The following is a 14,464-nucleotide window of genomic DNA, read 5'->3' as shown; positions in this document are numbered from 1 at the left end:
TTCCTACTTCCTTCCCTGGCCCTGTACCCCTCACTGCCTGCTGTCAACATGGCAACCAAAGAATTCTTTTAAGCCATCAGTCAGAATGTATCTCCTCTGCAAAAATATGTTCTTCAACAATTTTTAATCCCACATGCAACAACATGGATGAATCTCATACATATAATGTTGAGTGAAAAAAGCTGCAAACAAAAATGTATGATTACCTTCATTTAAAATATAAAAATAGGTGGATCAATCTATGTTGTTAGAAGTCGGAATGGTGATCTAGGGGTCAGGGAGTTGACTGTGACTGAAAGAGAGCACCACTCTCTTTCTATGACCCTATAGAAATAGGGTCATTTCTATGTCCTGATCTGGGTAGCGGTTGCTCATAGGTGTTTCGCTGGTTAAAATTTAGCCAGCTATACACTTATGATGTACCCCCTTTCTGTTTGTATTTCGCACTTCCATAAAAAGTTTTACAAAATTGTTATTTCTTACACAGAAAATCATTCTCCTCTAGATTTAGAGATAGGAATTTATCAGCATTTATAGCCATTATAATATAAGCCCTATTCAGGCAAAAGTCTTGTCTGCTTTCATTTATTCAACAAATATTTACTGAACGCTAGACACTCATCCTGGCATTTGGGATACAGCAGTGAACATGAGAGACAAAAACTCCTTAAGCTTCTGAGGTATGATAATCAGAATAAATTATATACCATTATAACCAGGTGCCAAGGACTATGGAGAGGACACAAGCAGGAGAGGCAGGCAGGGAATGCTGGAGTGGACGAGGTGAGGTGGCAGGAAACAGTCTAATGAAACAGTCAGGAAAGGCCTCACTGAGAAGGTGACATTTGGGCCACCACTGGGAAGGAGGGGAGGGAAAGAGCCCTGTGTTTATGTGGGAGAAGAACCTCTTGGGCGGAGGATCTGGAAAACAAAGGCCTGAGGCAGAAGCAGGCTGACTGTGCACGAGCCACGGCAAGGAGACAGTGGAACTAGAGGGGCCTGAGCAAGGACAGACCAGCCGGGCTAAGGTCAGAGAAGTCCCCGAGGCCAGATCACAATGGGCCTTGTAAAGACCCGGGAGTTTGATTCTGCATGAGACTGGGGGGTGGGGGGGGAATAAATTTTTGCCTGACCTGGTTTGAGTTAGGTTTCAGCTGCAGGTTGTTCGTTCTCATTGCTGTAAATATACTTCTGTTTATTATCCATTCTGCTATTGATGAATGGATACCAGCTCACTCTACCAGCTCAGGGCTTGCATTGAGTGCTACTATGAACACCCTAGTGCTGCATGTCTTTTGGTAAACTCCTGTATGCAAGACATACCAACTTTAAAAGAAATTGAACAAGATGTATCAATTCTTCTTATTTGAATAACTTACATAACAGGATTTTAGTTCCAGCGAAAGGCAGGTTATCAACCACTATGTACGGTACACATTAGAGGTAAATTCCCAAGTATGTATTTATTAGGGTAAAGCAGTAACGTATGCAAGACAGAGAATACAAAGATAGGTAAAATAGATTATTTGCCCTCAAGGACCCTAGATTCTAGTTGGGGATAAGACATAAGCACGTGAAACAGCAACTAGCAAGGACATGTAAAGGAAATGCCAAATAATATCCTGGGCAATTTGCCCCATAGTCATTCTCAAGTGAGCAAGGTCACTTTGAACTATGTTGATATAAGATTTCAGAAGGAAGCTGGGGATTCTGTGGAGCCTGAAAGCTGACATCAGATTTGGAAAAGCAGAGAAAGACTTTGTGGACATTATCTGGGCTAGCAAAACAGCAAGAGGGCCCATTTGTATTGGAGGGGCCCGTAGGTGGTCCATCTGAATAAGAGTAGGGCTTAGGATTCATTTTAAAACCTAGTAGAGGACTTCCCTGGTGGCTCAGTGGTTAAGAATCCACCTGCCAATGCAGGGGACACAAGTTCGAGCCCTGGTCCAGGAAGATCCCACATGCCGCGGAGCAACTAAGCAGCTAAGCAACTAAGCACCACAACTACTGAAGCCCGCGCGCCTAGAGCCCGTGCTCCACAACAAGAGAAGCCACTGCAGTGAGAAGCCCGTGCACCGCAACGAAGAGTAGCCCCCGCTCGCTGCAACTAGAGAAAGCCCACGACAGCAACAAAGACCCAACGCAGCCAAAAATAAATTAATTAATTTAAAAAATAAATAAATAAAACCTAGTAGAGGTATAGATGGATTTATTTCTCAAGTAAGTAAATAGCTGCGTTCTAATCTGGGAATGTTTATATATTCCACATTTCTCAATCACTTTGATATATTAATGCCACATTTTGATATATTAATGCCATATAACCTCAAAGTCCATAAGGTCTAAATGACTTAAATATATATGTATTTTTAGATTGGCAAAGAAAACTCATCCAATGTGACTGTAGCAGGCCCCGAGATGGAAAATAAGGCAGGCCAGACTCTGGAAAACAGCTCATTAATGGCCGAGCTTCTGAGCGACGTACCCTTCACCTTGGCCCCGCATGTGCTGGCCGTGCAGGGCACCATCAGTGACCTTCCCGACCACTTACTCTCCTATGATGTCAGCGAAAACTTATCAAGGTTTTGGTATGATTTCACTCTTGAAAACTCAGTGCTCTATGGTTCGTAATCTTTATGTCTGTTTGCACCTTAACAGCTTTAAGGCAAAAGTTTGCCTGTTTTATTTAACCTGTGTGATGTTTTTTGATATTTCCCTGTTTAAAGGCCCTTAAAGGCCCTCAGAAAAGCAAGAATCATAAAGCGAATAATATTACATTCATTGCTCTATTTTTTTTAGGATAAAGCATATTTGTATAAAAAGTAAACTTAAGATCTACGACTTCCTTTTCCCCCTAATAATAAATACAAATATTAATTTATCAAGGTTTTATGAAAGGAGTAGATTCCGTCAACCGGTCTCTCAAAATACAACACCTCACATTTATCTTAGAAAAACTGTGAAAAAGAACTGAGGCATTTTTCTCAGTTACCACAAGAAACTGAAGAAGTCTCCACTTAGAGGGAGTGTGATTTCTCTTCTCTGGTTTGGAAGAAACTTACTTAATGTTTTCCCCTTTCTCCTTCCACTGTGTTTATTAATGAATTCAGAAAAAAAAAAGAAAAAAGTTGGCAGTTAGCTTAATTTCTTCAGTCTTGATTTAGACATTGATGTGGAAATTTACAACTTTTCCTAGAAAGCAATGGTAGTTTGCTGATATAAGAATGCTGTAAGAAGAATGCTCTGGATACTGTTTCTTTTGAGTGACAGATTTTGGTTTCCTAATCCCATGGCAGTCTTTTCCACATTGATGGAGTCCTGAGTTCCTGCCTTTGTTTTTTGCTACTTCACGGTTTGCTCTGTCACCAGCTTGCCAAAGAACGTTCCCTGCTTCTGCCTCAGTTGGCATTTGTTCTCCTTACCACCTATGTTCCCGGTTTATGAAGAGATCCATATTTCCTTTCAACCTCTCTGCCTCCCAAAGAAAAGCGTCTCATAATGATATGTATTATTGCTGATAAAGCCCTTATTTAGAAATGCGTTGGCCACAATACAGATGGAAATGTTTTACTGCTACAAAAAGTGCAACTGACTCATTTCCAATTAGAGTGTAGTCAGAACACCTAAACAGGACTTTTAGTTCGTGAATATCTGTTATTTATTCCAACTAAAATAGAAAACTGCCATTGGTCCATAAACTGTAAAGGGAAGAGGTAAATTGTGACAGAGCATTTTCTATGCCATGGAAAATTTAAATCACATTTGTTCTGATTAGTGGCAATACAATTTATTGATTCTGTGCCAAATCTTAAATATATTTTTCACAAAGGTAGAGTGCCATAGCAAAACTAAATACTGTGCATAAAGGTACATGAATTATTCAAGTTTCAATGTGTCATGCATGTTTGTTTAATATATGTGGCATGGTCTTGATAAAATGTTATATTATTTAAAAGTTAAACGTACATTTCTATTGACAGAAATATGCTTCACTTACAAATAATGCTACCATATGAGGTGAATGATTAAATTAGAGCTTCACATAGTTTTCATAAAACATCAGTCTAAGAAATCTAACTTATTACTAAGACAAATGTGACCATTTTATAGCGGTTTTTGTGAAAACATATCTTTTTTTTAATATCCGTGTTAATGTACAGCCAATGTTAAAGCCAAGTGTAAGCATGTTATCAATTTGTCTATGTGTTAAATTTTGTCTAAAGTACTTATACATTTCATTTATATGTATGTCTACCATGTGATAAATATGCTTGTATTTTCATTTGTCTATAAAAGATATTTAAATAAACATGAACTTTAAAAAACTGATATTTTTATTATTTTCAGATCAGAAAAATGGTTTTCTTTGCATTATTCATATCTGAGTGCAAGTTATTGATTCTTTGAAAGGCCAAGATTTAAGTACATAGTTTTTGTAGTCCAGAGAAAATTACGAAATTTCCTCTTATATGTAAGTTTTAAGGAATAACATAGAAAATGGTAAGATCACTAGTCCTGGCTTAATAAGACTAGAGATTTGGGAAAAATCACATGAACATCTTAAGGTAGATCCCCATCATCACAAGATTTAGTAAAGGCCAGTGTTAATGACCTATTTTTAACAAAAAACATTGTAAAAATGTCCATTTTAATTTTCTTACTCTATATAAATCAATGTTACTTTTTGAAAACTGGAAAAACATTACAAATCAACTAGCCAACTCCATTTTACCAAAGAGAAACCTGAAGCCTAGAAAGGTTAAATGATTTAAGTCACCTAGTTAGTGATAAATATTTCCTTTAATAGTGTTAATAATTATAATATGAATTATAACAAAGCTAGTATGCTCTGGTGCATTTGAGGCAGCCAGAGTTTGTAAAGGCTCCCTCACTTACCAGCTGTGGGATTTGGAGTTAGTTAGTCCCTTGATTTCTTGTGTCCTTAGTTCCTTCTCCAGTTAAATAGTAATTGTATGCATCTTGCAGGGTTATGTTAGGTTTTAGATGGTGTATGTCAAATGCCTGGCAGCATAAAGCTCGAACACACCATAGGTGTTCTGGGAAAGGGAGCTCTTATAATTCTCATTACTAACCACACATACAACAGTCTAATGAAATGCAAAATACATACTAACTGAACTGCTTAACGAGTAATATAAAAATATATAGCTACCTACATTTATATTGTAGATCCCTCCTGCCCCATTAGTTTTTTCTATACTAAATACCTCACTAAGAAAAATATTGCTAAAATATGTCGGTTGACTCTTCTGCAATTCCTTAGTTAAGAATTCCATAGGGAACACTTTTTTCCCTCTCCTTATCAAGCATCATGGTCCTTTTCCTCAATACAAGTTATCATTGTAAAGTACTGTAGGTATAGAATATACAAGCAATTTTACTGAATCTTATTGTTAACCCTAAAATACATTCAGGAAGTTCCATGATTTTTTTCTTTTTTTTTCCAGCTCTCTTTAACGACATTTGCATTCTTTCCTAAAAACAGAATTAGAGAGGAGATTCTGGCCAATTTATTAATCTGTTTAATTAAACTTTGATTAACTGAACTTTTAAAATCGTACCATTAAATATTAACAAGAGCACATTTCTTGTTAACAATTCTGGAAACCCAAATAGTTTTTTTAAGTAAACATTCATTGACACCAACACTTTTTTTCTCTTTCTCAAAGTAAAATGATAAATTGAAAACAGTATAAATTGAAAACTCTAATTCAAAAAGATACCTGTACCCCAATGTTCATAGCAGCACTATTTACAATAGCCAATACATGGGAGCAACCTAAATGTCTATCAACAGATGAATGGATAAGGAACTTGTGGTATATATATACACACACACACACACAATAGAATATTACTCAGCCATAAAGATGAAATAATGCCAGTTGTAGCAATATGGGTGGACCTAGAGATTCTCTATCTTACTTTACTTAGTATGATAAAGCCAATATCATATGATATCACTTATATGTGGAATCTAAAAAAATGATATAAATGAACTGACTTACAAAACAGAAATAGATTCACAGACATAGAAAACAAACTTAGGGTTTACCAAAGGGGATAGCAGGGGTGGGGGGAGATAAATTAGGATTTGGGGATTAACAAATACATACTATATATAAAATAGGTAAACAACAAGGACCTACTGTATAGCACAGGGAACTATACTCAATATCTGGTAATAACCTGTAATAGAAAAGAATCTGAAAAAAAATTTATGTGTATATATAATGGAGTCACTGCTATATACCCAAAATTAACAAAACATTGTAAATTACTTCTATTAAAATATACTTTATTGGCGTGAGCCCTCCTGGAGGCCACCATTTTCTTACAAAGACATGGCCCCACTCCACATCCTGTAGGCTCCAGTGCTGGGACACCTCAAGCCAAACCAACAGGGCAGGAACACTGTCCCACCCATCTGCAGACAGGCTGCTTAAAGTCTTCCTGAGCCCACATCCCTCTAAACACACCCCTTAGCTTGGCCCTGCCCACCAGAGGAAGAAGACCCAGCTCCACCCACCAGTGGGCAGGAACCAGTCCCTCTCACCAGGAAGCCTGCACAAGCCTCTTAGACAGCCAGGGCACAGAGAGAACAAGCAAGAAGAACTACAACTCTGAAGCCTGTGGAATGGAAACCACAGTCACAGAAAGTTAGACAAAATGACATGGCAGAGGATTATGTCCCAGATGAAGGAACAAGATAAAACCCCAGAAGAACAACAAAGTGAAGTGGAGATAGGCAATCTACCTGGAAAAGAATTCAGAGTAATGATAATAAAAATGATCCAAGATCTTGGGAAAAAAATGGAGGCATGGATCAAGAAGATTAAAGAAATGTTTAACAAGGACCTAGAAGAACTAAAGAACAAACAACCAGAGGTGAACAATACAATATCTGAAATGAAAAATACACTAGAAGGAATCAATAGCAGAATAACTGAGGCAGAAGAACGGATAAGTGAGCTGGAAGACAGAATGGTGGAAATCACTGTTGCAAAACAGAACAAAGAAAAAAGAATGAAAAATGAGGACAGTCTAAGACACCTCTGGGACAACATTAAATGCACCAACATTGGCATTATAGCAGTTCCAGAAGGAGAAGAGAGAGAGAAGGGACCTGAGAAAATATTTGAAGAGATAATAGCTGAAAAATTCCCTAACATGGGAAAGGAAACAGTCACCCAAGTCCAGAAGCACAGAGAGTCCCAGGCAGGATAAATCCAAGAAGGAACATGCCAAGACACATAGTAATCAAATTGACAAAAATTAAAGACAAAGAGAAAATCTTAAAAGCAGCAAGGAAAAAGCAACAAATAACATACAAGAGAATCCCCATAAGGTTATCAGCTGATTTCTCAGCAGAAACTCTGCAGACCAGAAGGGAGTGGCATGACATATTTAAAGTGATGAAAGGGAAGAACCTACAACCATGAATACTCTGCCCAGCAAGGCTCTCATTTAGATTTGATGGAGAAATCAAAAGCTTTACAGACAAGCAAAAGCTAAGAGAATTCAGCACCATCAGACCAGCTTTGCAACATAAGCTAAAGGAACTTCTCTAGGCGGAAAAGAAAAGGCCACAACTAGAAACAAGAAAATTACGACTGGGAAAGCTCCAGTAAAGGCAAACATAAAGTAAAGGTAGGAAATCATCCACACACAAATATGATATCAAAACCAGCAATTGTGAGAAGAGGAGAGCACAAATGCAGGATGTTGGAAATGCATTTGAAATTAAAAGACCAGCAACTTAAAACAATCTTGTCTATATACAGACTGCTATATCAAAACCTCATGGTAACCACAAACCAAAAATCTGCAATAGATACGCACACAAAAAAAGAAAAAAGGAATCCAAACACAGCACTGAAGTTACTCATCAAATCACAAGGGGAGAGAACAAAACAGGAAGGGAAGAAAACACCTACAAAAACAAATCCAAAACAATTAACCAAATGGCAATAAGAACATACATATCGATAATTACCTTAAACATAAACAGATTAAATGCTCCAACCAGTGGTACATATACACAATGGAATATTACTCAGCCATAAAAAAGAACGAAATAATGCCATTTGCAGCAACATGGATGGACCTAGAGATTGTCACACTGAGTGAAGTAAGTCAGCGAAGCACAAGTATCATATAATATTGCTTATATGTGGAATCTAAAAAAATGGTACAAATGAACTTATTTACAAAACAGAAAGAGAGTTACAGATGTAGAAAACAATCTTATGGTTACCGGGGGGAAGTGGGGGAGGGATAAATGGGAGATTGGGATCAACATATACATACTATTATATATAAAATAGATAACTAATAAGGACCTACTGTATAGCACATGGAACTCTACTCTGTAATGACCTATATGGGAAAGAATCCAAAAAGAGTTGATATATGTATATATGTATATGTATATCTGATGCACTTTGCTGTACAGCAAAAAGTAACACAACACTGTAAATCAACTATACGCCAACAAAAATTTTTTTTGTAAAGTTATTTTCTTTAATACTTCAAAAAAAATTAAAAAATAAATGCTCCAACCAAAAGACATAGACTGGCTGAATGGTTAAAAAAACAAGACCTGTATATATGCTGTCTAGAAGAGACCCACTTCAGATCTAGGGACACATACAGACTGAAAGTGAGGGGATGGAAAAAGGTATTCCATGCAAATGGAAACCAAAAGAAAGCTGGAGTAGCAATACTCATATCAGACAAAATAGACTTTAAAATAAAGACTAATATAAGAGAAAAAGAAGGACACTACATATTGATCGAGGGATCAATCCAAGAAGAAGATGTAACAATTGTTAATATATATGCACCCAACATTGGAACATCTCAATATATAAGGCAAATACTAACAGCCATAAAAGGAGAAATCGACAGTAACGCAATAATATGCAGTGGGGGACTTTAACACCCCATTTTCATCAATGGACAGATCATCCAGACAGAAAATCAGTAAGGAAACACAGGCCTTAAATGACACATTAAACCAGATGGACTTAATTGATATTTATAGAGCATTCCATCCAAAAGCAGCAGAATACACATTCTTCTCAAGTGCACATGGAATATTCTCCAGGACTGATCACATGCTGAGCCATAAAGTGAGCCCTGGTACATTTAAGAACTCTGAAATCAGATCAAGCATCTTCTCTGACCACAATGCTATGAGATTAGAAATAAACTACAAGAAAAAAAGACTGTAAAAAACACAAACACGTGGAGGCTAAACAATATGCTACTAAACCACCAATGGATTATTGAAGATATCAAAGAGGAAATCAAAAAATATCTAGAGACAAATGAAAATGAAAGGATGAATCCAAAACCTATGGGACACAGCAAAAGAAGTTCTAAGAGAGAAGTTTATAGCAATATAATTGTACCTCGGGAAACACAAAAAATCACAAATAAATAACCTAACCTTACACTTAAAGCAACTAGAGAAAGAAGAACAAACAAAACCCAAAGTTAGTAGAAGGAAAGAAATCCTAAAGATCAGAGCAGAAATAAGTAAAATAGAGACAAAGAAAACAATAGCTAAGATCAATAAAACTAAAAGCTGGTTCTTTGAGAAGATAAACAAAATTGATAAACCTTTAGCCAGACTCATCAAGAAAAAGAGGGAGAGGGTTCAAATCAATAAAATTAGAAATGAAAAAGGAGAAGTTACAATAGACACCACAGAAATACAAATACAAGTAGATCATAAGAGACTACTACAAGCAACTATATGCCAATAAAATGGAAAACCTAGAAGAAATGGACAAATTCTTAGAAAGGTACAATCTCCCAAGACTGAACCAGGAAGAAACAGAAAATATGAACAGACCAGTCAAAAGTACTGAATTTGAAACTGTGATTAAAAAACTCCCAACAAGGACTTCCCTGGTGGTGCAGTAGTTAAGAATCCACCTGCCAGTGCAGAGGACATGGGTTCGATCCCTGGTCTGGGAAGATCCCACATGCCACGGAACAGCTAAGCCCGTGCACCATAACTACTGAGCCTGCACTCTAGAGCCCATGAGCCACAACTACTGAGCCCACGTGCTACAACTAAAGCCCACGTGCCTAGAGCCCATGCTCCACAACAAGAGAAGCCACCACAAGGAGAAGGCCGTGCACTGCAACGAAGTGTATCTCCCGCTCGCCACAACTAGAGAAAGCCCATGTGCAGCAACAAAGACCCAATGTAGCCAAAAAAACTCCCAACAAACAAAAGTCCAGGACCAGGTAGGTTCACAGGCAAATTCTATCAAACATTTAAAGAAGAGTTAACACCTATCATTCTGAAACTATTCCAGAAACTCGCAGAGGAAGGAACACTCCCAAACTCATTCTATGAGGCCACCATCACCCTGATACCAAAACCAAAGATATCACAAAAAAAGAAAATTACAGGCCATTAGACACAAAAATCCTTAACAAAATACTAGCAAACTGAATCCAGCAATATATTAAAAGGATCATACACCATGATCAAGTGGGATTTATCCCAGGGATGCAAGGATTTTTCAACATACGCAAATCAAGCAGTGTGATAAACCCCATCAACGACTTGAAGAATAAAAACCATATGATCATCTCCATAGATGCAGAAAAAGCTTTTGACAAAATTCAACACACGTTTATGGTAAAAACTTTCCAGAAAGTGGGCATAGAGGGAACATACGTCAACATAATAAAGGCCATATATGACAAACCTACAGCTCAATGGTAAAAAGCTGAAAGCATTTCCTCTAAGATCAGGAACAAGGCAAGGATATCCACTCTTGACACTTTTATTTAACATAGTTTGGAAGTTCTAGCCATGGCAATCAGAGAAGAAAAAGAAGTAAAAGGAATCCAAATTGGAAAAGGACGTAAAACTGTCACTGTTTGCAGATGACATGATACTATACATAGAGAATCCTAAAGATGCTGCCAGAAAACTATTAGAGCTCATCAATGAATTCAGTAAAGTTGCAGGATACAAAATTAATACACAAAAATCTGTTGTATTTCTATACACTAACAATGAAAAATCAGAAAGAGAAATTAAAGAAACAATCCCATTTACCATCTCATCTAAAAGAATAAAATACCTAGTAATAAACCTACCTAAGGAGACAAAAGTCCTGTACTTCAAAAACTGTAAGCCCCTGATGAAAGAAATCAAAGATGACACAAAAAGATGGAAAGATATACCATGTTCTTGGATTGGAAGAATCAATACTGTCAAAATGACTATACTACCCAAGGCAATCTACAGACTCAGTGACCCTATCAAATTACCAATGGCATTTTTCACAGAACTAGAACAAAAAATCTTAAAATTTGTATGGAGACACAAAAGACCCCCAATAGCCAAAGCAATCTTGAGAAAGAGAAACGGAGCTGGAGGAATTAGGCTCCCTGACTTCAGACTATACTACAAATCTACAGTCATCATAACAGTATAGTAAAGGCACAAAAACAGAAATATAGATCAATGGAACAGGATAGAAAGCCCTGAAATAAACTCATGCACCTATGGTCAATTAATCTACGACAAAGAAGGCAAGACTATACAATGGAGAAAAGACAAGTCTCTTCAATAAATGGTGCTGGGGAAACTGGGCAGCTACATGTAAAAGAATGAAACTAGAACATTCTTTAACACCATATGCAAACATAAAGACCTAAATGGATTAAAGATACGTGGCTCAATATTCAAAAAACAACCCAATCAAAAAATGGGCAGAAGACCTAAATAGACATTTCTCCAAAGAAGACATACAGATGGCCAAGAGGCACATGAAAAGATGCTCAACATCACTAATTATTAGAGAAATGCCAATCAAAACAGCAAAGAGATATCACCTCACACCAGTCAGAATTGCCATCATCAAAAAGCCTACAAACAGTAAATGCTGGTGAGGGTGTGGAGAATAGGGAACCTTCCTACACTGTTGGTGGGAATGTAAATTGGTACAGCCACTATGGAGAACAGTATGGAGGTTCCTTAAAAAAACTAAAAATAGAGCTACCATATGATCCAGCAATCCCACTCCTGGGCATATATCCAGAGAAAAACCTGATTCGAAAGGATACATGCACCCCAATGTTCATTGCAGTGCTGCCTACAATAGCCAAGACATGGAAGCAACCTAAATGTCCATTGACAGATGAATGGATAAAGAAGATGTGGCACATATATACAATGGAATATTACTCAGCCATTAAAAAGAATGAAATAATGCCATTTGCAGCAATATGGATGGACCTAGAGATTCTCATACTAAGTGAAGTAAGTCAGACAGATAAAGGCAAATATCATATGATATCGCTTATATGCAGAATCTACAAAAATGATACAAATGAACTTAGTTACAAAACAGAAAGAGACTCACAGACTTAGAGATTGAATTTATGGTTACCAGCAGGGAAGGTTGAGGGGGGTAACAGATTGGGAGTTTGGGATTAACATGTACACACTGCTATATTTAAAATAGATAACCAACAAAGACCTGCTGTATAGCACAGGGAACTATGCTCAATATTCTGTAACTACCTAAACGGGAAAAGAATTTGAAAAAGAATAGATACATGTATAACTGAATCACTTTGCTGTATACCTGAAACACACAACACTGTTAATCAACTATACTTCAATATAAAATAAAATTTTTTTAAATGATTAAAAAATACTACATTGCTAAAAAATGCTAACCATCAAAACAAAACAAAACAAAACAAAAAAAAAAACACCACTCCCTTATAACATCTTATAACAGCAACTATTTGGCTGATGCAATTAAGTCTTGCAAACTCAGGAGAAAGAAAAAAAAAAGGAAGAAAGAAAACAGTATGTAGAAAGAAATATTTTCTAAAATTCCCAGAGACCTGATTATCATTCTAAAGGACAGAATGGAGTAGCAAAGAAATAATCTCATCCATGTTCTAAAACAGTGGTGTATGGACCCTCCCCCCTTACCTCTCATGATAACAACTGATCAGTAAATGAACACTGTAATCTAACAAAGAGTATGTTACCTTCAGAGGTTAATACATTGTCTTATTAATAATGTCATTAATAATATTCACATGCAATATAAGTATATTGGATACGTGGTTGAAGGATGTTACACCTTTTAAGCTGTTGAGAAATAAGGGTTTGTGGATATTATCTTTTGAGCATTAGTGTCATATTACTAAGGACATGACCTAAATATTATTGGGAAATCTAAAATTTTCACAATAAGTTTCACGTCATTTACACTACATTGGCCGGAAAGACAGAGAATTCTTATGTGTCAGGAAAAAGACTCTTTATGCCATATAGTTTGGTGGATAGGTGGGGTGAAAAAGAGAAAAAGAAAGATGCATAAGAACTCTGCTACAGTCAATATAGCAATATGTTGATCACCTTTTTTTTTAAATTTAAGAAATGTTTTATTTTAGAATACATAGTTACAGATTTATTAAAAAGTTACAAAAATAGTGCAGAGTTCCTGTATACCTCTCACCCAGGTTTCACTATTTTGAACATCTTACATTACTACGATACATTTGCTACAACTAAGTAATTGAGACATTACTATTAACTAAAGTCCACACTCTATTTAGATTTCTGTTTTCTTCTAATGTCCTTTTGCCCTTCCATCATCCCATCCAGCATAACACTTTGCATTTAGTCATGTCTCCTTAGCCTCCTTTTGGCTGTGAAAATTTCTCAGACATTTCTTGTTTACGACAGCCATGACAGTTTTGTGGAGTACCGGTCAAGTGTTTTGTAGAATGTCCCTCAACTGGGATTTAACCTAATATTTTCAAATGATGAGACTACAGTTATGTGTTTTGGGAGGAAGACTGCAAAGGTAAAGTGCCCTTCGATAAGATCATATCATATCAAGGATACCATGCTATCAACATGACATATTGATGTTAACCATTATCACCTGGCCAAGGTCGTGTTCGCCAGGTTTCTCCACTGTAAAGTACCTCTATCCCCATCCTTTTCAAACTCTACTCTTTGGAATTAAATCGCAAGGCATAGCCAACACTGAAGGGATAGGGAATTAAGCTTCACCTTCTTGAGGGGTGAATAGCCACGTAAATTATTTGGAATTCTTCCCTATGAGAGATATGCCTCTTCTCTCCTATCTACCTATCTATCTATTTATTTATTTCTTTCTCAATCACTTACTTTTTCATATTGGAACTCATGAATATTCAATCCCTTTTCCCTCCAAATATAAATCAGTGGTGGCCAAGATACATATTTACATTTTTATAAAAGTCAATAAAGATAATTTGGAACATTTTACGTGGTGCAGATGAATACTATTTGACATTGGATATGATAATATATTCTATAATTTCCCCAGAATTCATCTTCCTATAAATATCAGATATGTTTTTCCTTAACTGGCCATGACTGTAACTGTGTCCA

General features: G+C 36.6%; 1 protein-coding gene across 1 annotated transcript in view; it reads left to right on the top strand.

Annotated features, from left to right (window-relative positions):
- UMAD1 (UBAP1-MVB12-associated (UMA) domain containing 1) overlaps nt 1-4,202 on the top strand; it is a 243,866-nt gene extending 239,664 nt beyond the window's left edge. The window contains exon 4 of the mRNA XM_061198546.1: nt 2,374-4,202. Coding sequence (XP_061054529.1) covers nt 2,374-2,631 — 258 coding nt within the window. The 3' untranslated portion in view covers nt 2,632-4,202. The remainder of the gene's footprint in view (nt 1-2,373) is intronic.
- Nucleotides 4,203-14,464: the final 10,262 nt, after the last annotated feature.

This window comes from Eubalaena glacialis, chromosome 8 (genome assembly GCF_028564815.1).
Source record: "Eubalaena glacialis isolate mEubGla1 chromosome 8, mEubGla1.1.hap2.+ XY, whole genome shotgun sequence".
Classification (NCBI taxonomy): domain Eukaryota; kingdom Metazoa; phylum Chordata; class Mammalia; order Artiodactyla; family Balaenidae; genus Eubalaena; species Eubalaena glacialis.
Note: the sequence above shows the minus strand (reverse complement) of the source record. Positions and strands in the feature narration are given on the sequence as shown.